The sequence below is a fragment of the Falco peregrinus genome, chromosome 8 (genome assembly GCF_023634155.1).
Source record: "Falco peregrinus isolate bFalPer1 chromosome 8, bFalPer1.pri, whole genome shotgun sequence".
In the NCBI taxonomy this organism is placed as follows: Eukaryota; Metazoa; Chordata; class Aves; order Falconiformes; family Falconidae; genus Falco; species Falco peregrinus.
The window spans coordinates 16,478,945-16,504,710 of record NC_073728.1 but is presented as its reverse complement, the minus strand read 5'-3'; the positions used below and the strand labels follow the sequence as shown (position 1 = coordinate 16,504,710).

Sequence of the window (25,766 nt, the reverse complement as noted above, 5' to 3'; positions counted from 1 at the left end):
GCGCCAATCGAAGCTCCGCGCCAATCCACCCGCCGGCCGCGGCCGCTGGGGCGGGGTCCCGCAGCCGTCCCGCCCCGTCGCTGCACTCCGCCTCGGCCCTGGTGCGGTCCCGGTGCCGGGCGGCTGCTGCCGGGCGTGGCACTCTGGGTTGCAGCCACCAGCCTAGCAGGGGGGGAGCCCGCGGAGGCGGGTGTTCCTCCCCGCGTCATACTCGGTCCCGGCCCCCGCGGGGCGCCATGTCCTGCCCCACAGGGCGGGGAGTCCCGCTGCTGGGGGTCGCGGTGCGACGTGCCCAGGGCTGTGCCCGCCAGGGTGTACGCGACGCGGTTCCGCCGGGGCCCCGCAGCCGAGGCCGGCCCGCACGGCGCTCCCCCTGCGACTCGCCCCAGCTGCCCGGGCGCGCCCGACCCCCCCGGCGCCCGGGCCTTCGTGCCCGCCAGCGCCATCGCTTCCCCTGTGGCGAGGCAGCCCACTTACTGCTGCTGTCTGGGAGAAGGCCGCGCTGCGGGCTGCCTGGCCCGGCGGAACGGCAGCGGCACGTTACGTGCTGCCGCGGCCCCCTCACAAGGCGGCATCGGGGCGCAACACCCGGGCGGGCCGGGGAGCCACGGCGCGGGCCCGGGGCCAACACCCGCTCCTCCCTCCGCTGCTCCGCCGCTGGGAGGAGTGGCCGGTAGGGGGCGCCGCGGCGGCGGAGCCGGGCGGGGGCGCGGCCCCATAAAAGGCGCCGTGCACAGCCGGGCCCCGCATCGCCGTGAAAGCCGGACCGGCGCCGCCCGCAGGTAACGGGGCTCGGCGCCCCGCGGGTGAGGTGGGCTGGGGCCGCGCCCTGACCCTTTGTCCTTCCCGTCTCGGGCGCTGCGCCCCCCGCCCTGCGGAGGTGCCTGGAGGCAGTGCGTTTGCGCTTTGAGGCCTTTTTGTCTGGCCGTTCGAGGTGGGAGCTCCACGGCAGGGACCGCTCGAGACGCCCCGGTTGCCGAGCGGGTGCTGGCGCGCTGCAGCCACCTCCCCGGCCCAGGGCTGGGCTTCCTCCCCTCGCACCCCGGGTACCTGCTGGCAGTCGGCGGTGTCGCCTCACGCCGGCTGCGCTGGGTGCCCCTCGCGTACGGCGGCGGCCCTGCCGGGCGGCGCCGTGCCCAGGTGATGCCGGTGCGTGGGGCTCGGCCGCGGCCTGCGCGGCGCTGCCCGTGCTGGGGGAGCCGGGCTGCGGGCGGGCACGGCGGGGAGCGGCCCGGGGAGCGCGCCTCACCCGCAGGGTCCGCGGTAACCCTGAAGCGGGGCGGTGTGGCAGTAGTGACCGAGCGTAGGCCTCCGGAGGGCGAGGGGTATTTGGAAATTCACAAGATTTCTTCTGAGCTGCCTTGGCTAAAGGGCTGGGTTGGGTGTATTTAAGGCATGGTTGCTGTAGGAGAGGGACCTTGCGGACTTTCGGCAGTTCTGGAGAGTATAAAATCGAAGGGGAGGAGTGGCAGGAGAGTTAACTCCGGGGAACGCCTGCTCTCTAGAGGAGCTGCTGGGCACGTTGGCGCTGGGGCGCAGGGAGAGATGCTGCTGTGCTGCTGCCCGGGTGCCAGGGAAACGGGGGGCTCCAGCATCTGAGCAGGGAAAAGTCCTGGGGCCGTAAGATAAACATGTAGGGTGCTGTCAGAGTTGTTCAAGAAGCTGCTGTTTCCACGTGTCAGTGGAGATGTATGTCGGTGGAGGTGTGTCTCACGTACCATCGTTATAAGCCTGGCGACAGCTCTGCAAAACCTACTGCTGTGACTGGCACACTCTGATTTGTCTCATTTAAGCAGGGAACAAGCCGTAAAACAGGCGATGGTGCGTGGGTGTCTGTGTAGTTTTTTGTGTAAATGGATTGGACTGAAATCTACTGAGTAGTGATCTTGTGCCCAAGCGGCAGGAGTGCGATGCAGTCCTCATTTAGATAGTCACAAATGAAAAATTGGCCCCAGATACTTGCATAAGTAAACTGAGTTCTGACACAGTTTGGTCATGTGAAGGTAAAATTTTCCATAAAGACTGGAGAGGCTGAATACAAATCAAGATACTATCTTTCCTTGGGATAGGAGTGCCTCCAGCTAGTTAATTTTTCAAGTTTATATGCTCATAATAAACAGTCTCAGTAACTCGCAAATTATTTTATTATTTCTTGCTCTTTAAAAAGTTTGGGGAAGCTTGGTGCAGTAGCTACAACATAGCTTAGAAAGTTTATTCTCTTCACAGACTAAAAATATTTAATGGATTGGATTTTGGTAACACAGCACAAGTTTAATTAAAAAAAAAAAAATTGGAACCAGGAAGCAGTCTTTCCACATGCTTGTAACCTGGGGCCCTTGCACTGCAAACCTCATGCCTCTGAATAACTTCGTCTAGGTGAATAGACTCTGTGCACAGTAGGACTCCTCATTCTGGATAAAGCCGTGGACCTTGGTATCTGTGAGACTGCAACCTCAGGCATGAGAGCTTGGTATCTCACTGTAGTAGCCTAACAGCTGCATACAAGAATGGGACTGTCTTGGGAGGAGGAACTTGCCAAGTCATAGCTCTTGCATAATCAGAGCTGAGAACCGAGAAACTGTCTGTTAGAAAGCAGAGTGCTGTGTTACAGCAGTTGGGTGGCTTGTGGGGTTGGGCTTTGTCAAGGAACAAAGTGCAAATAGAAGGGCAGAGTTCAGGTTTATTTTTTTAGACTTTGTGAACAAATCTCTTGGGAAACCTCTGTTCCATACAGAAAACAAATCTGTCCAGTATTTGTTTTAACAACAGAAATAAAGCTTGCCATGTTACTTGATGTTACTCTTGGATTTCTGTACCTTTTTTCTTCCTTCCTGGGGAAGAAAGCAAATAAAGACTCTGACAACGCATTAATCTTAATAGTGGCAGTAACACGAGCTGTCATTAAAATAATGTCCACTAATCCCCATTTTTTCAGAAAAAAAGGGAGAAACAGGCAACTGGACTAGAACTTTTATCTAAAAATAAATAGTGCTCATATGTTTCTGTGGTATTTGGGGGAAGAGTTTGGCCATGCTTTCACATTCTTTTGTACAACCATAATTAAAGCTCATGCCCTCAGAACACACACCCTTAACTCTCAGTATTAACCTTTATTTTTATCTTCAGCTAGATCTACCTAGGAGCTGGGGCTTTAAGAATAATACTAGTTAGCATGAAACTAGTGATAAATTGTGGTTATTTTCAAGTCTTTAGGAGATTCCTATATGCTGTGTTAGTACCACTCTTGTCGTTGTGCTGTAAAAATACAGCCATGTGTATTGGTGATGTGTGCGGTCAGTTTTTAATGGGGGTTTATATCTATTAACTTAGGTTTATATCTATTGCAGCTCAAGATGTCTAAAAAAATCCGTGGAGGCTCTGTTGTAGAGATGCAAGGAGATGAAATGACACGAGTCATCTGGGAACTGATTAAAGAAAAGCTAATTTTTCCTTATGTAGATCTGGATCTGCACAGGTAATGCCTCTTTATGATACACAGTCATTTTGTACTGCAGTTTGCATGTGTCATTAGGCATTGATCATGTTTCACTTGGCACTGAGGGCCTTACAGCTCCTCCTGCATTAGTGCAGGGAAGCTAACTAGCCCTTTTTATACTGGTAAAGTAGCCAGTAGACCCTCCTGGTTAACTTGTCTAAGGGCCAACCTCACTAAGTACTCTGGAGAGTATAGGCTCCTAGTGAAGGTGGTTTTGTCAGTATGGCAGCCCCTGTGGGGCTCCTCACAGCAGTAAGCAATGAATGCTTAATTGTGAGTTATCTTTCTTTCTGTACTGTACCTCTGGTACAGGTCTGTCATAGTTATGGTCAACATTTTTATCTCCTGTGTCTCAGCTTTCCAGCACCTGGGCAGTCTGCATGGTTTCCTGCAGCCTAAACAATGAGAAACATGCATGAGGTGTTTCAGCCACTCCCTGACTTGAAGCATAGCATCTGTGGACTCCGAGTAGGTCTATGGCTTCTAGCCATCTCTGTTTGAAGACCTGTCTAGAGGGCAAGAGGGTGGTTGTAGGGCACAGGCTGCCCTGATGTCTGTAAGCTTGAGCTCTGCTGCTGACAGTGTGAGTTCGCTGTTGCAATTACTCCACGAGCCTAGGTTGTGCTCTCCTGCTCCCTTCTGGAAAAAACAAACACTAACAGCTGGTATGGTAAAAGGGACATACCATCTACAGTATCTGGTCAAGCAGAACGGGTAACCTCTTCCCTTTCTAGCTACTGAGCTAGAAGTATTAGAGAAGTAGCTGCATTGCCCCTAGCCATGTGGACAGAGGCCTTCAATGGTATCCGTCATCATTAAATCCACAAGTCTGACCTCTTCCCCTGCTCCTAGAGTCATTTGTATGCCACCTACATCAGGCTTTCTGCTTGCTGGTGTTGAGAACCAAGCAAACAGGAACCCAGAAGCATAATACGTGCACACAGTCTGGAGAACATCCCTTTCCAAAGAGGGGTGGGAGGAGGGAAAGCAGACCCTGGCTGGGGCAGCACAATGGCTAGATTCATGTACAGCTGGCTATGCTTCAGGGCTGTCCCATGCTGGGCATCCGTTATTCTCCAAAAGCTATTAAAACAGTGAGTGTGGGAAACGTGCTTCCTCTGCACTGAGGGAAATATCGGCAGTTTTGCTGCCAGAGCAGGATTGTGGGTCCATTGTCAAAGCAGCTTTTAAGCCTGGTGTAGCTTCACATGTTCAGTACATGAAGGAAGCCAGAACCTTCAGCACAAGAGGTTTGAAATAAAGGCCCATATTCATTTGGAGATTGTGCTGCTCTGTACCATTAGAATCCCGGACTGGAAGCTTGGAAGTGAAGGCAGAGGAGATACTGGCTATGTCCCATGTTGGCAGAGAGCCTCAGCCATAAACTGAAGCTGTCCTTTCTGCAGCCTCCTGCCAGCAGCAGAAGTGTCAGTATATGAGCTTGTTTTTTTCCATTCCAGCAGTATTTGCACTCGAAGAGGGATAACTTCAGTTACGGCAGAGTGCTGAAACTATGGTCACAGGCACATGTGGGGTCTGGTTTCTTTCCTGTTGGACACAAACAAATGTCCTGGGAAGTTCTGACCATCTTTGTGGGTTTCTTACAGCTATGACTTGGGCATTGAGCATCGTGATGCTACAAATGATAAAGTAACTGTGGAAGCTGCTGAAGCCATAAAGAAATACAATGTTGGCATAAAGTGTGCAACCATCACTCCTGATGAGAAAAGAGTGGAGGAGTTCAAGTTGAAGCAGATGTGGAAGTCTCCCAATGGTACCATTAGAAACATCCTAGGTGGCACTGTCTTCAGGGAGGCTATTATCTGCAAGAACATTCCCCGGCTGGTGTCTGGATGGGTGAAACCCATAGTTATTGGCCGTCATGCTTATGGGGATCAAGTGAGTCACTTCAGTGCTTACCCCTCTCTTTATCTGAGCAGGCTTAGTCCTGAGTGGCATAGAGCTACAAAGACTTAGACATCCTTGTGCTGTTGCTTAATCTCTTGCACTCTACCTGGGAGTGGGCACTTGCTAGCACTTTGTACAGCACCTGCCAAAGTGTGAGAGAGCTTGGTTCATGCCTCTTTCTTAAACAGTGTAGCTGTATAAACAGCATGCAGGGCCCTATGCTTGGACTAGATAGGCCTGTACTTAAACACAAGGTATAACTCCTGCAGAAATAAATAAAAAAAACTTAGAGCTCTCTTTCCTACATAGCAAAGTCTTGAGAAAATATCCTTTACATCACGCACCTTATTACTTCTGAGAAGGACTTTCTTGGTGGCAGGTGTTGCTCACAGTAAAAGTGGAACAGAGTGTGTGATTTTTAGAAGTGGGCAAAGTTGCATTCTGTGTGTGGGTGCAGGTTTTGGGTTGGTTTGGTTTTTTTTTTAACTGATCTGCTTCTAAAACTTACTTGCACAGAACTCTTGCAGAGTTAATGTTCATACTGGGCACGTCAGGCTGTGGTACCAAAGCAGGGGAACATCCTGTATCAGAGCTCTCCTGCCAGAGGTAGTACAAGGTCATCAAAAGCCCCTAGCATGGCACACAGTGCAGTGGCCTTTGGGCAGCTCAGAGGACAAGAATTGACCATGCAGTTCCTCATGGGTAATGATATGTGGTAAAGCAGCCAAACATGACAAAAAAGGCCTTCAACAAGAGCAGAGTGCTTTAAATAGATGAGTTAACCCACAAACTGAGAACAAGTTGTAAGATTAGCTGTGTTGGGAAGGTAAAATAATAAAATTTCCAAGAGGAAGACAATTGCAAAGCCCTGACACTAGAATAGAATGGGATTTGAGGTCCTTAATAGTACTGAATAATTGAGAAGGTCAAAATAATAATAGGAAACAATGGATTAAGGGGGAAGGATTGAAACACTGCCAAAGTATGAGATTAAAGTGAAAGGAATAATACAAGAACATGTAAAGGACATATGTGCAAGACACTTGAGTAAACTCAGAATAACTCAGGGAATGAATTCCCTCAACAGAAGGGGAACTATGTGAAAGAGTGATGAATTTCAAGGAAATGTAACCTTAAATAGTACTGTTCAGGACAGCTGGGAATATGAGACACCCTTGAAGTAAATGTTGACTGCTCTTCTGTGTCTGTATAGCTTAGAGGAGCAACATATGTACCCGTTCACAGAATTCAAAGAACTCTTAGTAAAGATTGGCCTTACAAATGTTATATGATGAATAGAAATAATGGCTGTTATTAAGGTGCTGTATGATTCCCCCTTATTCATGAGATCAGTAGTTCTGATATGAATAGCTGGTTTTGAGGCAGGGAGAGGAGCCTTTCTACTCACAGACCATACAACGCTCTGGATACTCTGCACTTTAAAACTTCAGCGCATCTGCAAGAATATGTACTCCACCAATTAAAGTGGCCAAAGAATCTGTAAGCTTTTTCCTTTAAAAAGGAACATCTCTTCTGAAACAGGCAAACTCTTTTAACTACCTGCCTTTTTAATATCCAGTAAAATCATCCAATGGCCACAAGGCTGAGTAAACAGAGCTTGTTCAATGGGTCTTTTGGTATGACCATTCATGCTTTTCTGCACCCTGCCCTCATAAATGTGGATTATCTTTTATGGTTTCTGTCCTCCTGATAGATAAAATCATCATGACAATTTTTTATTTTTTTTTAACAGTACAGAGCAACTGATTTTGTAGTACCTGGGCCTGGAAAAGTAGAGATGACCTACACTCCAAAAGATGGAGGCAAACCGGTCACATATCTGGTCCATAACTTTGAAAGTAGGTATTACCTCTCAGTTGTGATTAAAACTGATATTTTGGGTTTAATTCAACCTTGAAGTATAGGTCATACCTGTTTGGTGGTAAAATACAACTTTGAGGTAGAGTGAGGGAGAAGGTCGGGGCCTTCTTCATTTATTTGGGAAGTACTGAAAGTTACTTGAAATCTTGGGGTGGAAGAGTTAGATTAGATATACAATCATACCAGGCCACCTGTCATGCTCCCTTTATGACGACTCTGGTAGCAGCATGTGTGTTTTCCTCTCTGATCAGAGGAAAACTTGCGATCTAAACAGGGCTTGACCTGAGTGGAGATATATTTGAGAACAATTCAGGTATAATTCTTTCTGGGTTTAGTTTGTCTTACAGGGTTCTGTATACCTTTGCAGTTTGTACCCTTCTTTGTTAAGCAGTCTTTTTATTATTTTTTAACTTTTTCAATAGAAATAAGAAGTGACCCTTACTCTGCAGGTGGAAAGGAGGTTAACAAGGATGCTCTTGACTGTGTAGGCTCTAACTGTTTTAATAGATGCAGTCCCAAAGGTATTGGTGTCCCTCCTAGCAAGATGGCTGTGCTGGTTGTAGATGTTGCTAGACTCAGGAGGAGGAGTCCTGAAATTGCAGGGCTTTAATGCATGAAAACAATCACGTGCATGTTGCTAGAACCCAGGGTTTTCTTTAGAGTCAGGATTCAGGAAAACATCACACGAGTAATCTCTTGTTTATCAGTGATGAAAGGGTTCAGGATTTGAAGGCCTAGGGTGACCTGAGTATGTGCAATGTTTTGTTTCTAGTTACAAAAAAACCTAATACATCAGGGTAAGCCACAGCTAGTTAGTATGCAGTTGGCTTGGCAAATGGGTGCCAAGACTGCCATATGACCCCCTTCTGTAATACTTGATTTCTTTGGCATTCTTGCTCACAGGAGCCTAAATCTCTACAATCTCTTATCACACAGTCTTTCACCCGGAGTTCACTTGCTTCACTGCCAGTCCTAATCTATTTTCACTTGATAGGTGACTGATGAGCCTGTATTGAAGATGTCTGGCAGTTCCAGCTGTGAAGGCAACACAGCTGCCAGTCTGATTCACTGCTGTGTTGCATCAGCGAGCAGAAAGCAAGGAAGTGCAAAGATGGCAAATTACTGCTGTTGCCCTGGGGGAGCTCTCCTCCCAACAGTTAACTGTTGTGCCACTGTATCTCCACAATGCATAAGGGAAGCATGTTCTGTTGCTATACGAGTATGTTCAGCCTTGACACTGAATCAAGAGATTTCAGTATGATTGTACAATTGCAACAAGGGGTTGGGTTTTTTTACCTATGTACAAACAGTATTTGAGTAAAACTCAGTAGCTGTCATCCAGCAACTATGATATCATGGCTCCAGAGAACACTGTCTCTGTAGCTGATCAGACCCTGTTCTGTCCTGGACTTGCTGAGGGAGGCAGGGGGACAACATGTATTTTCACTGTTAATAACAGGGATTTCATTCCCTGCCAGTATCAACTTTAAATGACCTTCCAATCTTGGCAAGCAGATAAACCTCCTCTTGCTTTCCCTCTTCATTCTGTATACATGTCCATATAATAACAACCATCTGGAGATAAGGAAAAATGGATATTAGGAAAGGGTACTTTCAAAAATAATAATAAATTAAAAAAAACCTAGGCACTACACAACAGACTAGAGAGGTGGTGACAGTAAGGTGCTTAAAATAAAGTACATGGTATCTGCTTTGCAGTAGAAACACAAAGAGCAGTGCGCAGAGTATGACAAAGCTTTTTCATGAAGTCCTAGGCCCTACTTTCACCCACAATCAGCCTCTCCCATGATCTGAGTGCTGCTTTCTCCCAGGTCAGCTGGGCTGTAAGTTAAAGGCACTTTCATTCAGGCTGCTAACACATCTGCATTACACAAGTCATGTGAGTGTTGGTAGTTCCTTATAGCCTTCTAGGGGCTTTGCCTTGCACCCAGGTGGCTGGCCTATGCTTCCTGCAACTTGCTGGACGTGAGCCTGAGCAGGTGAAACAAAGCGGTGGGACAGGCCAGACGCAGGTGCTGAAATGATGCAGGAATACATGTGGGGACCTGCTTACGCGAACTAGGCAAAGCTGCCTCTGACTGCTGGAGTTAGTTCTGCAGTGCAGTCAAAACCTGAAGGTGCAAGGCACTTAAGATGGGAGCAAACCATTTCTAGCTTTGACCAAGGCCCCTGCTCCAAACTGCTGCTTGCTGCTTTGTTGGAAAAATACTCTGTATTACTTACATGGCTAGTGGGAGTTCAAGCACACTCACTCCTGTCACAGTTTTTCTGTTTAGGCTGGATTAGGAAGACACTTCTTAGGGGGTATTGGATCACAGTATTAACATGTACCTAGCTGCAAAACAAAACTGCCTTCCTATCCCATGTGTTACAGGGCTGCTGGAGGTTTGAGCTGGTAGTGCAAAGTGAATCTTCTTCTGAACTGAGATTATTAATAAAATTAAATTGAGAACTATATCAAGACACTTGGGGATAACACCAGCCTGTCTGCTGGAGTATGCGATGGGGAGAGTGTCAAATCCTTAACCAAAACTAAATCCTAGTTGATTCTCCTATGTTCTTCTTCCACTAACAGACTGTGGTGGTGTAGCCATGGGAATGTACAATCTTGACCAGTCTATCAAGGATTTTGCCCATAGTTCCTTCCAAATGGCACTGTCTAAGGGCTGGCCCCTCTACATGAGCACCAAGAACACCATCCTGAAGCGATACGATGGCCGCTTTAAGGACATCTTCCAAGAGATCTACGACAGGTAACTAGGATAGTTGTGTACTTCCTATTGCAGTCCTCTCCAGCCTTCTGAGCTGCTACAGTTAATTCAACATTTTCAGACACTCAGCAGCACTTTGGGGGGCTGTGTACCTTCCCTGTCAGTTTCCCTTGTCCTGCAGGATGCAGTGCTCAATATCTAAAGCTCTGCTAAATGTGGCTGTGGTGTTCATCTCTCCTAACAGGGTTACAGATTCTTTATGGGCTTCTGTGATTCTGAAGGAGACTTGCAGTGGCCTAGCAAAGCAAGCAAAGAAAGAGTAAAGAGGATGTCAGTTTCTTTTAAGTTGTTGTTTTTGTGGGGCTTTTTTAATCTTAACTCTATGTACCTCACTACGCACAATTACTTGCACAAATTGTGCAGTCCCTGCTTGTATGACAGGGTTGTTCTGTTTTTTGTTTTCCAGAGAATACAAGTCCCAGTTTGAAGCCAAAAAGATCTGGTACGAGCATAGGCTGATTGACGACATGGTTGCTCAGGCCCTGAAATCTGAAGGAGGCTTTGTCTGGGCCTGCAAGAACTATGATGGGGATGTGCAGTCTGACTCTGTTGCGCAAGGTATGAGATGTTTCCTGTGCTACACTGAGGTAGGCTCAGTAGCAGTCCCTTGTGAGCTTGTATCATATGTTATGTAGTGGCCCAGGAGGTGGCATTGGGTCTCAGAATTTACACCTCTAACCTGTGACCAGTCACAGAGATACTAGGCAAAGAATTTCTGATTGTGCTTTTCCAAGAAAATCCATTGAATGTAGACTGCTTAGTTATACTTCTTTGCCAGATGGCAGTTATACCAACATAATAACTGATAGGCTTTCCATTCTAACGGAAGGTATCCAGACAGCTGGGATTTTGTCACTGACAGCTTGAGTTAAGCTGACTGGTGGTGAGCATACTGGGAGGTGCTGTACAGATAAGTAAGAAAACCTTCAGGACCTAAAGCTAACTGTCAGTTGTAAAGAGAAAAGTTGGTATGTTGAACTTTACAGACTTGTAGTGCTTGATCAAAATCCTATATAACCAAGCTGCATCCAAATATGGATGCAGAAACCCAAAGGACAAGGTGTGTGGCTTTATGTAATGTACTCTTTCTACAGTAATGCCAGCAAACTGCAGAACAAGGATGCATATTTGACTAGTGAACAAAGAAGCTTGCAGACACAAGTCTCTGAAACCTACAGGGTTAGAAGTGATGTGAATGATCAGTTTTGCCAGCTCACAGTTCCTTTGACTAGAGCAGATGCCCTTGATATGAAGTAGATTTGTTTCCTATCCCCCTGTGCAGAAGATAGCGATTGGCAGCCCAACACTGCTTATTTAGGATTCTTTGTTACAATACTGCATCTTTTCAGTAAAAATCTGTCTGGAGCAAGTTACATGAGAATACTAATTTTCTTGAAATGGTGCAGAATGTCCGTGTATCTGTATCTTATGGTTCAGCAGCAATTTCTGTTCAGACAAGCTGTTATCTTGACAAGTTGGGACTAGCCAGGTAGTTGCAGCAGCAGCACTGTTGTTCAGGAATACTCACATCAAGGCTGAGAAGGATGTAGGGGGATTGTAGGATGGGGGAATTAAGGGCAATTTAAGGGGGCTGTCCAAAGTAGACACTGAACTACTTAAACTTGTGTCCTGTAGGCTATGGCTCTCTGGGGATGATGACCAGTGTGCTGATCTGCCCTGATGGCAAGACTGTTGAAGCAGAAGCTGCTCATGGCACAGTTACTCGTCACTACCGCATGCACCAGAAAGGCCAGGAAACCTCCACTAACCCCATTGGTGAGCTGCTTTTCACTGCCCTTCAGTGATCTCTACATGTGAAAGAACAGGTTAGGAGTAGGAACATCTTCATCCTTTCTGCAGAGAATTGCACCACTGAGTGGTGAAACGGGTAGTTCATAATGCGTTTTTCTTCCATAGAGATAGGTGCAGCCTGGAGCAAAGACAGGCTGGAATGGAGTAAGTGCAAGCAATAAGCTAGACCTAACCTAGCCTTTGAGACATGCTGTGCTCTTCTGCAAACAATGGGTTTATAGCTACAATGGCCTTAAAGTTTAGGTTGGTTGGCTTTTATTTTACTCCCCTTCCTAATGCTCCAAAAGACCCAGCCACCCCCCAAACCATTTACGTACTTAAAGTGTAGGTGCATCTAAAACGGGACGTGAGGGAAAGAATCCTCTACAACTGTGCAGGGACCAGAGTGTAATGTTATACTAGGAAGAAGACTGCACCCTTCTATTGTAAGGACAACTTTCTGTGTAACCAGAGTCCCACCACTGGGACTCACTGCCTCCAGCTATCTCTTTTTGAGTTGGGCAGGAACAAAATAAGAGAAAATGGCATGCACAAAGAGATCGCTGGAGGCAGTGAGTTTCTGGGGTTTGTTTTTCTTTAGAACTGCACAAAATGCAAAAGATGCCTAGGTGAAGCTAAGTGTTCTCTTTCCCATACCACATTTTCTCCTTTTTGGCTGTTCTCAGTTTTATTAATATTAAAAAATACTGTCCCACGTGACAGTTTAGAGCAACGTCCAGGGAGTTCTAGAAGGACAGAGTAACCTAGTGTTCTCTCTCAGCCTCCATCTTCGCATGGACAAGAGGACTCGCTCACAGAGCTAAGCTGGACAACAACACTAGCCTCAAGAACTTTGCCGTTGCCCTGGAAGAAGTCTGCATTGAGACCATTGAATCTGGCTTCATGACAAAGGACCTTGCTGCCTGTATCAAAGGCTTACCTAAGTAAGTGTAAGAGTAATCAGCTGTGCTTGGAGGAGGCTGTTTTATTTGGTGTTTCTGAACAGCATTTGCTGGAAAGTTATTTTAGTGTGATGAAGAATTGCAGGAGTCTGGTCACAGAACAGGGCTCACCTGTACTTAGTGGTGTACAAACAGAACGTGAGACTCCCTGCCCCAAGTAGCTTAGTGTAGGTGGCTCTGTCCCTGCTATCATACCAAATACATGGGGGAAGTAAAATAAGGAACTGCAAAGATTTCTCTTATGACGGGCTGGCCACATTGGCCAGGTCCTGCCCTGTCCATTTATTAGGATGGAGACCTGCTTTACTGCAAAATACCACCTGGCTGCCTCTTCTCTGGAGCCTTTTGGCAAAAAACATCAACCTGATGAGTAGGAGATAACTCTCATTGTTTTAGAGGCAAGGCTTAAGAGTTCTTTGAGCATTTGAGTTGCTTTACAACTAATGTCTGTCTTGTGTTGCTTCTCCCCTGCAGTGTCACACGCTCTGACTACCTGAACACCTTTGAGTTCATGGACAAGCTTGCTGAAAACCTGAAGAGGAAGCTAGCCTCTCTGCCCAAACCTTAAAGTTCTACTCAAGCTCCACTAACAAAGTGTCTCCCGCTTACACCAGAGTGTAAGTGGCACAGTATCACACTTGTGTAACATTTCAAATGCTAGACAAAAATGAATATGTACATTTTTTTTAAAATGTTTAAAAGATCATGTTTTCTTAAACCCCTTGAGCTGCTGGGCTGGGCCTTACTTTTGCTAAGCAGCTGAATGTGATAATATTCAAGCTCAGTGTGGGCCTAGATGCCCAATGTCATTCACCACAGGCCTGAGGTTTCTCACCATGACTTTGATCTGTGTTTCTTTTATCTCTTCCTGTCAGACTGAAAGCCAGTCTGCGTCACAGCTCTGGTCAAACCAGCGGTGACTTACTGTCCAACAGACCTTAGAAATCAGAACCGTCCTCACCTTTCCACTACTGTCTACTCAGTATAAGTAGCTCACAGGGCTACGCCAGCTCTACTGCAGCCCTCCTCTTAATTTATCTTTTTGTGTCAACCGGAGCATAGTATCCTGAGACTAAGGGATTTGGTCCCATTGCTACAGTCAGGACTGGCATTTGGGAATAAGCACTTATAAATGCTGGAAAGAAGCCTATAGGCTGAGAGCCTAGTAAAGCCATGCTGCAGTGTCTAAATGCAGGCCATGCATTTAGTTATATTTCTTCTGACTGGATGTGAAATGTAGGAACTGTTACCTCTTCCCCCACCCCACAATTCATAAAGGTGCAAAACTTATCTCCAGTTGTCTGGGTTATTACTTACCCTTCCTCTTGTCATACAGCAAGTCAGATTATGACTCTGAAAAACTATTCCATCCATGGTTGTGTGTTTGGGGTTTTTAGTTCAGACTAAAATAAAAGCCAACTAACATTCTTTGTGTCTCTCCTTCCTTTGTGTGATTAGCAGATACGGGAAAATTCTGCCTCAGAGAGCAACTCCAGTACCTTTCAGCACAGTCCAGTACATGCTGGGACAGACTGTCAGAATGCAATTTAAGCACAAACTGATCTCTCACTTACTGATTTGTTCTGGCCCAGGCCAAGATGTGATCCATAATGTGGTGGCAAGCATCAGGTAGCGCACAAGAATTTAAAGGTACCACTTCCATTGAAATTTTGTTTTGGGACTAATGTAAAGTGAAATTGATGCATCACTACTCAACAAAGATCAGAAACTGGTTATACGTGAGACAAACTCTCACCCTGCAGCTGACTAGCTGTTAAGTGTTGGTTAGGATAGAAATGCAATGTTAGACTAGGTTAGCTAGTATTAACATTTGTTTTGGGATGAGCACATGTTTGAAACACAGCTCTACGGCTGCTAGTAGCTGTCACTGTGCCTTCAATACGAATGAACACAGTAGTCTGCTAGTCTGTTAACAGGAGCGTGTAAGAAGTGCAGCTGCACAAAGTCCCATTGCTGACCCATAGAAGCAACAGAAACAATCATATGGAACATCTGGGGATTTATGTTCCTGCCTGGCTTCTGACATCAGTAGCTCAAATTATGATGCCATAGGCAGGCAGGTCATGCTACAATAGCACCTCTAACAAATTCCCTGTTATTTACTAGCTCCTATGTGGCTTCCAGAGTACCAGAGAAAGCTTGGTACTTTTCAGGAAACTGAAGAAATAAAGGGGCATTTTTAAATCTTACACTTCTTTTTTTTGTTTTAACTTACGTACTTAAGTACAGTTTGAAATGTAAGCAGTGTAGTAGTATTTACCTGACTGCAGATAACACTGTTTTCCCTCTGTACTAATGTTCTGGAAGGCTCTGCAGAGCACAGCAAGTCCCCATCTGTCCTTATGAACTGATGGATGCTGCTGCAGTGCTGAGGAAAGGAACACTTGGCTCTGTGTTGGGAGAAGCAGCACTAAGTGTGGTCATAAGAACAGAGCATCCCTCTCCTTGCTCTGCCGTGGAGAACCATGGACAAAGAGGAAACACTTTTCCTGCTTCCAAGGAGGCACATTCCCTTCGCCTTTACTACCAATACAATCACTTATTTTCCCCACTGCTCCCTCAGATGTTTAGTATCAATAATCTTCAAAGTTAGACACCAGCAGACCCTAAGAAAGCAAGTCCTGGAGGCCAGCGGGCACTCAATCTGCAATGGAAGAGCACACCATTTCCTGAAACACGATTGTGAAGCAGCTGGTATACTGCGAGGCAGGCAGAGCTCCCAGGCAGGGCCCTCGTACTCCCACCACCAGTGACAGCACTTTGCACCAACACTCCCATCAACAGACCCCAGCAAAAGTTGTCTCCCATCAGAGTACAGCCCAGCTTACCTTTACCACTGACACTGATGTTGTTAGACATGTCCATCTGTCCCCTAGCTACTGTGTGCTCAGGACTGGTGGCAGGCTCTGTTTTCAACTCCATCGGTATGCAAATCCCCACGGACAGCAAATACAGCGAGGGGATCTATCAGTTACTGACACGGCTCCCTTCCAGAAGGGCAGAGAGCTTTGACTTTAGGGCAGCAGTCAACCCTAAATTCGACTTTCCCGCGGACTGCTCTACCTGTACAGAAGCCACTTTTCACAGGAAATGATGCTAGGCAGCATGCCTCTTCTGCTTGCTGCCAAAGCCTGGGCTGCTTAAACACTTTCATACCCTTTCAGTGGCCCTTGTGGGGGTCTGCCATGCTGGAAGATCAGCCCTCCAAGGCGTACTCTGCCCAGGCTTCTGCAGGGCCAGGAGAGAACCGGCAGAGGCAGCTAGCTGTCTCTGGTGCCAAACACTTGCGCACAAAGACTCTGCAGACAAGCACCCCAGCATTTAAAGGTGGAAGGAAGCAGGAAATAAATATCACAAAGTTTTTATACTGTCCACATAGGAGTTTATTATTTAAAAATAAAAATAAGCTATACAAAACATTAAAAATACCCTAGTAAAGACACACTAGCATCTAGGAGCTTGGTGGCTGCCTGTTCAACTACTATTTTCCTTCTGACTCCATGTCTCTTGCAGTTGTTACTAGCTTGCCTGCCTTGGCACTGGGACATCCTTCAGGAAGCCATACTTTTTCCTCTTTGATCTTCTTGGTCATCTGGCAAGTCGTTGTCTTTTTGGGTTTCTTGAGAGGCGAGTAGAAGAACTCCATGTTTGTAAAAGGGTCGCCCCGCCTCAGTTTACTGCAAAGCCAAAAAGGTTAGATTGAACCATCAAGGTATTTCTTGAATGCAATGAAAAGGAAAGAGAGGAATAAAACCCAAGGAAAACTAGTGATGCACAATGCAACTGTTCACCACCTGCTGACCAATGCTCAGCCAGTACCGCAGCAGCAACTGGCCCCTCCTGGCCAGCTCCCCCCAGTTTATATACTGAACACGACGTTGTGTGGTATGGAATATGTGGTTTGGACCAGCTGTCCTGGCTCTGCTCCCTCCCAGCCTCTTGTGCACATCCTCACTGGCAGAGCATGGGAAACCTGAAAAGTCCTTGACTTAGAGTAGGCACTGCTTAACAACAACTAAAACATTAGTGTGTTAACAACATTACCATCACGCTAAATCCAAAACACAGCACTGCACCAGCTACTAGGAAGAAAATTAACTTTATCCCAGCCAAAACCAGGACAGCTTGGTAGTATTGGAAGTATCACTCAGTTGTATAAAACTTTAGATCACAGAATGGCAGCCACTGAAGTCGGGGCTTTCACTTAGCTGTCTTTATTTAGCCTGTATTTTATCCTCAGTGCTAATGAGGGATTAGTGTGGAGTACAACGGATACAGTCAGCTAAAAGATGTGCTCATCTCAGCGAGGGAAATAATATCTTTGGCAGCTTGTTACCAGAAGCCTGCACATGCATCTACCCTAATGCAGAATTTTGGCTTAACCACACTGTAGTAGGAGGGTCACAGAAACACAAAGTGGCAGAGGGTCCAGCCCTGGAAAGTGAGCACATGAGAGCATAGCTGGGGTTGCAGCATGGGAACAGTCACAAAAAGGAATAGTTTAAAGCCCAACCTGTTGAGCTTTGGCTCCTTGTAGCAGGCTGGTTCCCGCCTCCGCTTGGACAAGCGCCTTGACATTTCTTCAGAGCTGCAGGAAGACAGAGTCCTGACATTGGTCAAGTCCTGCAGTGGCCTGATCTCTGCAAAGGGAGACATTCACATGAGTTGATCGAAGTGTTTCCAAATAATTTCCAGATATCCTAAGAAATACAGCTGCCAAATAGAGAAGGGCTGCATTAGGAGGTTTCTCTGAACACTGCACAATCCTGAATCCAGTCATGTTCCCCCAAAAACTCAGGACCACCTTTGTTCAAAAATCCCAGACCTGCTCCTTAAAAGTCAGCTCATGAATCAAATTAAGTTCCTCACTGGAAAAATGCAGGTCAATAATAATACTACTAGCATCATTGGGCCCTGGTGTGGAAGAAAAATGACACAAAACCAGTAGTTAATAGTTCTAGTGCCCAGGAGTTTACAGCCTGGAGGACAAAGCAAGCTTACGGCACCCAAACAAACTGAGAGACTTCCAGCACGACATAGGACCCTGCCAGTGTTTGCTGCAGCTTTCAAAGTGAAGTCAGCTAAGAGGGGGAGGCCACGAGAACAAAAGGCCTCGTTCTCTACAAAGCACAGCCCACTCTAGCTGTAACAGGCCTGTTTGTCAACAGCTACAGGAAGGAAAAACCCCACAAAACAACTCTCTTTACAGAGTATTCGGTAACAGCAAGCTCCCAAAAAGGCTCAGCTTTACTGTATTATCAGCCAAGGGATACACCCTCCATATCCTTTCAGGAAACAAACCAGAAAACCACAACCAAGAGAATTTACATAGCTCCTGAAGAATTTCCATTGAAGATACCACCTAGGTGTAAATTCTGAAACCTATCAGCACTAACCACTCTGGACCAAAAACCTGCTATCTTTATTCGTATTTGTGCCCCAGTAATGCTGACTCTAGTAGAGTCAGCATCACATTATACTTTTCAACTGCTTGAGTAACTGATGTTCTAAATGGACTGGCATGCCCTGTAGATAACGTAAAACACAGCTCGCAGCACATGCTCCTAGTCTTTTCCCAATATCCACACATGAACAAGTGACCAAAAATTCTTACAAGAATGCTGATAAATCAAAAGCAAATGCAGCCACAGAAATGACTGGCCAGCATAAATGGTGTACTGGACACTGATCTTTAACTCTGAAAAAAATGGAGAGGGGGGAAGATAAATATAAGCACCGGCTGCATGGATTTTTGGCACTTTTCTCCAAACACAGGCCCTCTCCCCAGCCTACTACTTACCAGGTTCCTGTGAGGATGAGCTTTGAAAACTGGATTCAACCTGGTTTCTTTCTCCAGGTATTTCCTTTGCAGGCTTTCCTTTAAGTATCGGGGAGCTTGCTGGCAAAACAGAGGATTTCTCTGGCATTCTGTTGCCCTTGGTACTTAAGCTCTTGGAAACCGGTACATCTGTAAGCCTGGAGCCAAGACGTGAAGCTGCAGAACAGGTCACAGAGGTGGATTCAAGACTGTGTGAAAGGTCCATGAGATTATTTGTAAGTGGTATCTCAGCTATCTTCTCCAGGAGGGCACCTGGCTCAGACAGCAGATCTTTAATGAAAGAAAATTTATCCATCAGGACAGTTTGCCTGGATGCAAGTTCCACTGAACTTCCAATGTGTGCCTTGGCACCATCACTTTGTCTGGCCAGGGAATCAGTCTCTGGAGGTCTAGAACTGTTCCTCTTTCTCTGAGGCTCTGGTTGGGTATAGGCCTCTATTTTCGAAGCATTCACATCACTGTCAACTTTACCTTGCCCCTTTTCTTGAAGGCCTCCTGTCTGTTTTTTATTCCTCTGAACAGCTACCATCCTCAGAACTCTGGGGATTTTGCTAGCTTTGCTCGAAGCAACAGGCCTGGGAGATACAGTTTCACCCCCTTCACAATCTGTCTGGACACAACCCAATTCTCCTGGAAGAGCCAAAGGATGGACAACGTAAGTTTTCCTGCTACGTTTAAGATCACCTGGAAAATCCTTTGTGCTCTCCTTAGCTACTCCTTGAACATCTATACATGCCCCAAACCCATCAGCTTCTTTCCTCTGATCACAACTGCTTTTCCTGACAGTGTTCTTCCTGCTTGTCTGGGTTTTTTTAGGCCGTTCTTCAGCTTTGGCCTCCGGTATTTGCACGCTTCTTGGCAGATACTCCTCAGAGTCATCTCTTTGCCCAATTACTGTAGTTTTTGTGTTGGCTTTCTGTCTGATGCTCTTTGTGCTCATGCTTAAGTCCTCTTGTGAAGCACAGGCACCTGAGGCCTCTTTCCTCAAGAAAAGTGCATTTTGTAGACTAGAATAATCTGAAACCTCGTGACTTGAGAGGGTAGTAACTGGGCTTTTTGACAAGCTCTCCATACTTTGGATCTCAAAGACAGCTCCCTTTTTAACCTGCTGCAGTAAGTCACCACTTCCAGGACTGTGCAGCTGTGCTGGATTCACCACACATGTTCTTCTGAGATCTTTGATTTCATCAGGAGAGTGAGAATGTTGCTCCACACCACAGCTTCCGTTCTTCCTGTCGATGGCCCCCTTCTTCCTCATCTCAAAAAAGTCAGGCTCACTAGAACATGTCGCAACTTCTGGCTGAAGAAGCTTATTCGCACTTTGAGCACTCTCTTCACCTTGAGGTATAACAGAACTACTTTCTTCATTGTTTTTATTTGCATTTGTTTTCTTTTTTCGTGTGCTTGCTTTTTTAACAGTTGTTTTCTCACCAGTTTTAGAATTACTTTTGCTTTTACCCTTTACAGGAACAACCTCAGGGACTTGGTTATAGCTGCGGTCCGTTTCAACACTGCACCCAGTTCCTTTAGCCTGTGACTGATCACAGAAAATCTCTTCACCCAAAGATTTTCTATCAGGAATAACAGTGTTTTGAGTAGGTGAAACCAGGCAAGTGGGAGATTTCAGCTGTAGCTGTGTGTTGCTTTTATTGGAGCTGCTGCTGTCCTTTGTGATGCTCCACTGAGCTGGCCAAGTGGAACTGACATGTGGGAAGATATCCACAACAGAAGAAGATGGAGTGCTTGTTGCAAACAGGGTGGATCGCTTTTTCCTCTGAGTAACGTGCCCTTGTGATAGATGATCAAAGACATTTTTCACCATCTCATCGCCCTCATATGAAAGAGGATGACTTTCCCAGGCAAGTGCTGGCAAATCGTTCGGATTTTGTTGGGTGGCACACGAGGGATCTGTTGGGAAGACTAAATTCATTACTGAGAAACACAGCAGGCAAATGACAGATTTCTCCATACCGCTAAAAGCCATGCCCCACAAATCCAGAACAGAAAACTCATGATTTTGTCTCTACAGGGACTCCCCAAACACACTGTGTAACAGAATTGCGCAGCTGCCTCCCCTCAGAACAGAAACGAAGCCCAAAGCAAGATCCCTTAACCAGCCTGATATTTAGGAATGCTTATGATCTGTATGAGAGTTATTATTTATATGGCAAACTCACAAGGAACAGAAGATATGCATCTAGTCAGATTCTGCACCTTCAGACATTTCTGAAGTTCAGTGCCTATTACTCAGAAAGCCTGAGGGCTCTTGAGCTATTGCAGATATGTTAAATATCCCCATTAAGACAGCCCGTTCTGGAATAGGTAATTCTAGTGGTATCAGCATCACTGAAGCATGCAGTTCCTAACAATCACTAGATGCTGATGGAGTGATAGTTAAGAGCTAACTGAAGCTATGGCACTGCCCTCATTCATTTCAAAATGTAGACATGCAGGCATACTAGAAGAACAGCAAAAGATGCAAATTTACCTCCAAAGACGCAAGAGTCAAGAAAAGCCTCTTGTGCTTCCATTCCAGTCAGCTTTTTCCCATTCTCTTCCTGGTGAGACTGAGGCTTCTCAGCAGGCTGCAGTGACAAAATGTCTTTGGAGGCAACAGGCACAACCTCCAGGGGCTCATTAGAAGCAGGTCTCTGAAGATCTAGTGAGGATGTAAGAACTGCTGTGGAGCTGCCACCTTGCTGTCTTGCATTACACAGCTTGGAAATGGGCACCCTCATTGGTATTCCTGGAGCCCTGGTGAGAAGGATTAACAGCAATGGAACATGTTTCATACCTGTGACAGGCCCCAGAAACCATCAAAAGCGGCTGAAATACATTTATGAACACTTCAAGTGCTGAAGAACACAGACTGCACAGCCAGCACAGATTACCCATTTTCGTGCAAGTACAACTTGTACGGAAAGCACACCGCTGCAGACACAGAGACAGGAGAAAAACAAGAGAGGCAGCAAGGACCTTTCAGCACACAGGTTGCTACCACAGATTCATGTCACTGTGGAACATCAACACAGCTGCTTGGAGGTATGCGCATGGGCAGCCCCAAGGGCTCCTCTGCATTCAAAGGGGAAACCAGACAGAGGAGAAACATAACTTCAAATACATTGTAAGAGATCCTGCTCTGACCTTCTTTCCAGAGCGCAAGTTTACATCATACAAGCAGGTGATTATTAAGCATTTCTATGTAACAAACACCAAAGCAGCAGCACTCACTCACTCGAGGAAATCTTGCAGCGCTCACCAGCTACAAAGGAAAAACTACCTGAAAGCAATGCGCTTTCATCAAAGGAGGGAGAAAGACCAGTTTATGCATAGCCTTAGCATTAGGACAAATAAGACAAGGAGTGGCAGCACAAAGACACAGAGTACAGGAAAACGTCAAGCAGTGGCGGTTTAGAGAAAACATCTCATGTAAACCAGACAACCAGACAACTGGGCACACATATAAAACACAAGAGGAAGTTTAGCATATAAAAAATCATGACAAGCTTGGTGGTATCTGACATTTTAACACCCACCTCATAAGTTGATCATCTGCAATACTATCGGCCCAGCTATCTTCAGTCACGCTGCTCTGCTGGCCATGGGACAAGGATGCAGAACTTGTTTGGAACTGGAAAGCAGAGAAACAGAAGGGTGGTTTAAAGCTCTTGCAATCTCCCTTACAGCCTCCTGTACAGAAACAGCAGCTGTTTCACCCTGGAAAGTATGTGAAATACTGCTGACGACCCTCTCCCATTCCACAATTTGTGCAATTTTAAGTAAGTTTAGCAGTCAGATTCTGTCTCCACAGGCTTAAGGATGAAGTTAAACCAGTTCAGATAATCTGAGACTCGGAAGCAGGACTATTTCCCACCCACAAGACAGAGGACATGGAAAGCATCCTATTCCCTATCCCAAGTTCCCATGGCACTTGGAGAAAATAAAAAAGAGAAACTGAAGTCACAACCTGTCACAGCAGAAAAACCTACTGGCCAGTACAGCCAATGAACCAGAGGAAGGCAGTTTAAAACTGTAGCCTTTCCTACAGAAGTTACCCTGGAAATCCTTAATACTGAGCTAAAAACAAGGATGCAGCCAGCACAAGTCAAGCAAGCGAAGAAAAATAGATGAAGCACCAAACACTGAAGCAAGCAGGCAACACAAAGCACAAGACAAAAACACAGCCCCCTTCCCAGAGCAATGTGCTCATATTTCCTGTGGTTTACCTCAGACAGCCAGGCCATCTTAACACCATACACAAAGCTTTCAAGATCCTTCAAGACATTATTCTGTGTTGAGGTAATAAAGAGAGATAAACAATAAAGACGTTAAATCAAAACATCTATTCCAGCAAGGACACTGGTAGCCAGAGCAAGGTATGCTCTGGGAGAACACAGCTCGGAAGAGTAAGCAAATGAATGGTGACATTTTTCATGTGCAGAGAGTACAGACGATCAGTGACAGCGCACTCCTCCCAAAAGCATCTCCCAGACTGAGATGTTAGTGCTGCATACCTCGCTCACCGCCCCTCCCCATCCCAGCCACACAGTTAGTGCCGTACCAGGAAGGAGAGCTTATGCCGCAGCACAGCATTCTGGAAGTGGCACTGCTTCACTTCCTTCTGCAAGATGGTCTTCTCCTGGGTGAGGCGCTGTGCATTGGCTTTCTCTGCATTGAGGGCCAGGGCCAGTGCTTTATTGTTGTGCTTCAGAGAGACTTTAATAGTGGAGGAGTTGTCTGTGAGGGATATAGAAGTATCACACAGAATCAGCATCCAAGGTTTCATCCACACCTCTTCCCTGATCTACTATTTCCTCTTCCCAGAATAGCCTCCCTCAGGTTCAGATCTCTGTAACTCAACAGCCCCCTGACAAAGTCAACAGTATAGTTCCTTCCAGCAACAGAAATCTCCAGAGAACAGCAGCAAAAACCTGCAACACTTCAGACACCCCCTCAGTGGGTCATGCTTGGTCAACAAGGTACTGCTTCAGTTCTTACTGAATGATGGTGTGGTTCAGGTGCTGAGCTTGAACAAGTCACCTATAGCTCTGAATCCCCACCTTCACCCAAGATGAGACAGAAACACCTCCTTTTGTTTGAGTAGCCCCTGACGAGATTTAGATCCCTGTTTCCCAATTTCAAAATAAAAAAAAGTAACAGCAATGCCTTATTCAAAGTATCCAGATTATCTCATGCACTATTGTTGCATTACTTCCCCCGTAAAACCAAATCACAGTTAGGCTAGCTTCTGCACAGGATTGCATATACACTAAAAAACACTTTCCATGACTTGTTTTTGCTGTTTGGACCCTGAGGACTCGGTTACCCAGCCATGGCTGTCCAACGCCAGCCGAGGCACTGCCAAGCTGCCTGCAGCAACCCCAACAGCTGCTCCAAAGGTTCCCCACGAAACCTGACAGTCACAGGTTCATCGGGCACCTGAAGTGGCACTTGACACTCATTTGCAGACTATGGAATTAGCTAGAAACCCGCTGGCAGAGAAGGCACTGCTGGAGGCAGGCACGGCTGGCTGCCTCCACACCGGCTGCAAGGCAGAACACACTCACTGATGATTTTGGTTTTGATCTTCGATGCAAGCGAGGCACTCAGCTTCGCGTTCTTCAGGGGCCCCTTCTTCTTCTCCCGCATCCGCTCCCTCACGCCGCTCAGGCTGAAGGACGTTTCGGAAACCTCCCAAGCTGCCATGGCTACAGAGAGCGACAGAACAGGCTCAGCTCCCGCACCCCTCGGCAAGTGCTCACGGCCGAGCCCCGCCACTCTCCCCGAGAAACGTCCCCGCGGCCTCGCCCCCCGGAGCCCCCCGGCAGGCCCCAGGCTGCGGGACGGGCCGCAGGCCCGCGGCACCGCGACGCGCCTCGCCCCCGCTGCTGCCGGCCTCGGCGGCCGCGACAGGAGCCGCGACAGGGGCCGCCATGACCCCCCGCCTCGCCCCCCCGGCAGGACCCCCCCCGCCTCGCCCCCGCCCCCGGCAGGGCCCCCCCGGCAGGACCCCCCCGCCTCGCCCCCCCCCCCCGGCAGGACCCCCCCCGCCTCGCCCCCCCCCCCCGGCAGGACCCCCCCCGGCAGGTCCCCCCCGCCTCGCCTCGCCTCGCCGCCCCCCCCCGGCAGGACCCCCCCCGCCTCGCCCCGCCCCCCCCCCCCCCCCCCGGCAGGACCCCCCCGGCAGGTCCCCCCCCCCTCGCCTCGCCCCCCCCCCCCCCCTCGCCTCGCCCCCCCCCCCCCCCCGTCTCGCCCCCCCCCCCCCCGCCTCGCCTCGCCCCCCCCCCCCCCTCGCCTCGCCTCGCCCCCCCCCCCCCCCCGTCTCGCCTCGCCCCCCCCCCCCCCCCCGTCTCGCCTCGCCCCCCCCCCCCCCGCCTCGCCTCGCCCCCCCCCCCCTCCGCCTCGCCTCGCCCCCCCCCCCGGCAGGACCCCCCCGGCAGGACCCCCCCCGCCTCGCCTGCGCGGGCGCCCCGCGGCCGGCCGACCCGCCGCCGCTCGCCGCCGCCCCTCCGGCAGCGCTGCCCGCCGGGAGACTTTTGAACGTACCAGCGCCGGCCGACAGCTCGCCCCGCCCCGGTAACGGCCGCCTGCCTCTGCGCGAGGCTCCCGCGCGCGTTACGGGCTGCGGCGCGCGGCCCCACTGCCGCCAGGGTGCGGGCGGCTCGCGCGGGAGGGAGCTCGCGCCCCCGCCGCCCGCTCAGGCTGCGCGGCCATTTTGCGCTGCCGGCGCTGAGGGGAGCTCTCCGCCCCCGTCCGTGGGGAGAGGGGACGGCGAAATGCCGCAGCCCCGGGCGCTGCGGCCGAGCTTGTGAGGCGGGGCTGCCGCTGCCGCTGCCGCTGCCGTGCCCCGGGCACAGCGAGGTGCAGCCGCTGCAGCGCCTCAGGAAAGCCCCAGGGCTGCTCCCGAGGGCCACCCAAAGTCGGGGATGGCTCGTCCGCAGAACTCGGCATCCGGCTCGCAGCGTTCGCCTGCGAAAAAGTGACGGTTTGCGGGCTACTTAAAAGGAAACCCAAAAATCTTAATTACGTCTCGGTCCAAGTTAACGCACTGCTTTCCAGTCAACCTTGAATTTGCC

General features: G+C 48.2%; 3 protein-coding genes across 7 annotated transcripts in view; 1 reads left to right on the top strand and 2 right to left on the bottom strand.

Annotated features, from left to right (window-relative positions):
- The window catches only part of PIKFYVE (phosphoinositide kinase, FYVE-type zinc finger containing), a 67,132-nt gene extending 66,413 nt beyond the window's left edge, over positions 1-719 (bottom strand). For all 3 annotated transcript variants that reach the window (XM_055812940.1, XM_055812941.1, XM_055812944.1), the window contains exon 1: positions 478-719. In XM_055812940.1, coding sequence (XP_055668915.1) covers positions 478-719 — 242 coding nt within the window. The remainder of the gene's footprint in view (positions 1-477) is intronic.
- IDH1 (isocitrate dehydrogenase (NADP(+)) 1) lies at positions 653-14,258 on the top strand. The gene is made up of 9 exons (XM_005237014.4): positions 653-782; positions 3,348-3,475; positions 5,104-5,395; positions 7,158-7,263; positions 9,882-10,059; positions 10,484-10,635; positions 11,713-11,853; positions 12,650-12,812; positions 13,305-14,258. The coding sequence occupies exons 2-9, from the start codon at positions 3,354-3,356 to the stop codon at positions 13,396-13,398; spliced, it is 1,248 nt and encodes a 415-aa protein (XP_005237071.1). The 5' UTR covers positions 653-782; positions 3,348-3,353; the 3' UTR covers positions 13,399-14,258.
- A 1,952-nt stretch (positions 14,259-16,210) lies between these two features.
- LOC101916256 (shugoshin 2-like) lies at positions 16,211-25,511 on the bottom strand. Of its 3 annotated transcripts, none has more exons than XM_055812948.1 (9): positions 25,237-25,509; positions 24,258-24,398; positions 23,252-23,427; positions 22,917-22,979; positions 22,227-22,321; positions 21,179-21,444; positions 18,652-20,610; positions 17,365-17,491; positions 16,211-16,528 (listed from the first exon to the last, which is right to left on the bottom strand). In XM_055812948.1, the coding sequence occupies exons 2-9, from the start codon at positions 24,394-24,396 to the stop codon at positions 16,333-16,335; spliced, it is 3,021 nt and encodes a 1,006-aa protein (XP_055668923.1). In that variant the 5' UTR covers positions 24,397-24,398; positions 25,237-25,509; the 3' UTR covers positions 16,211-16,332. The 3 variants fall into 3 exon arrangements, with proteins under 3 accessions (XP_055668923.1, XP_055668924.1, XP_055668925.1); XM_055812949.1 differs by having other exon boundaries at positions 18,652-20,598; positions 25,237-25,507; XM_055812950.1 differs by lacking the exon at positions 22,917-22,979 and having other exon boundaries at positions 25,237-25,511.
- Between the last annotated feature and the right edge of the window lie 255 nt (positions 25,512-25,766).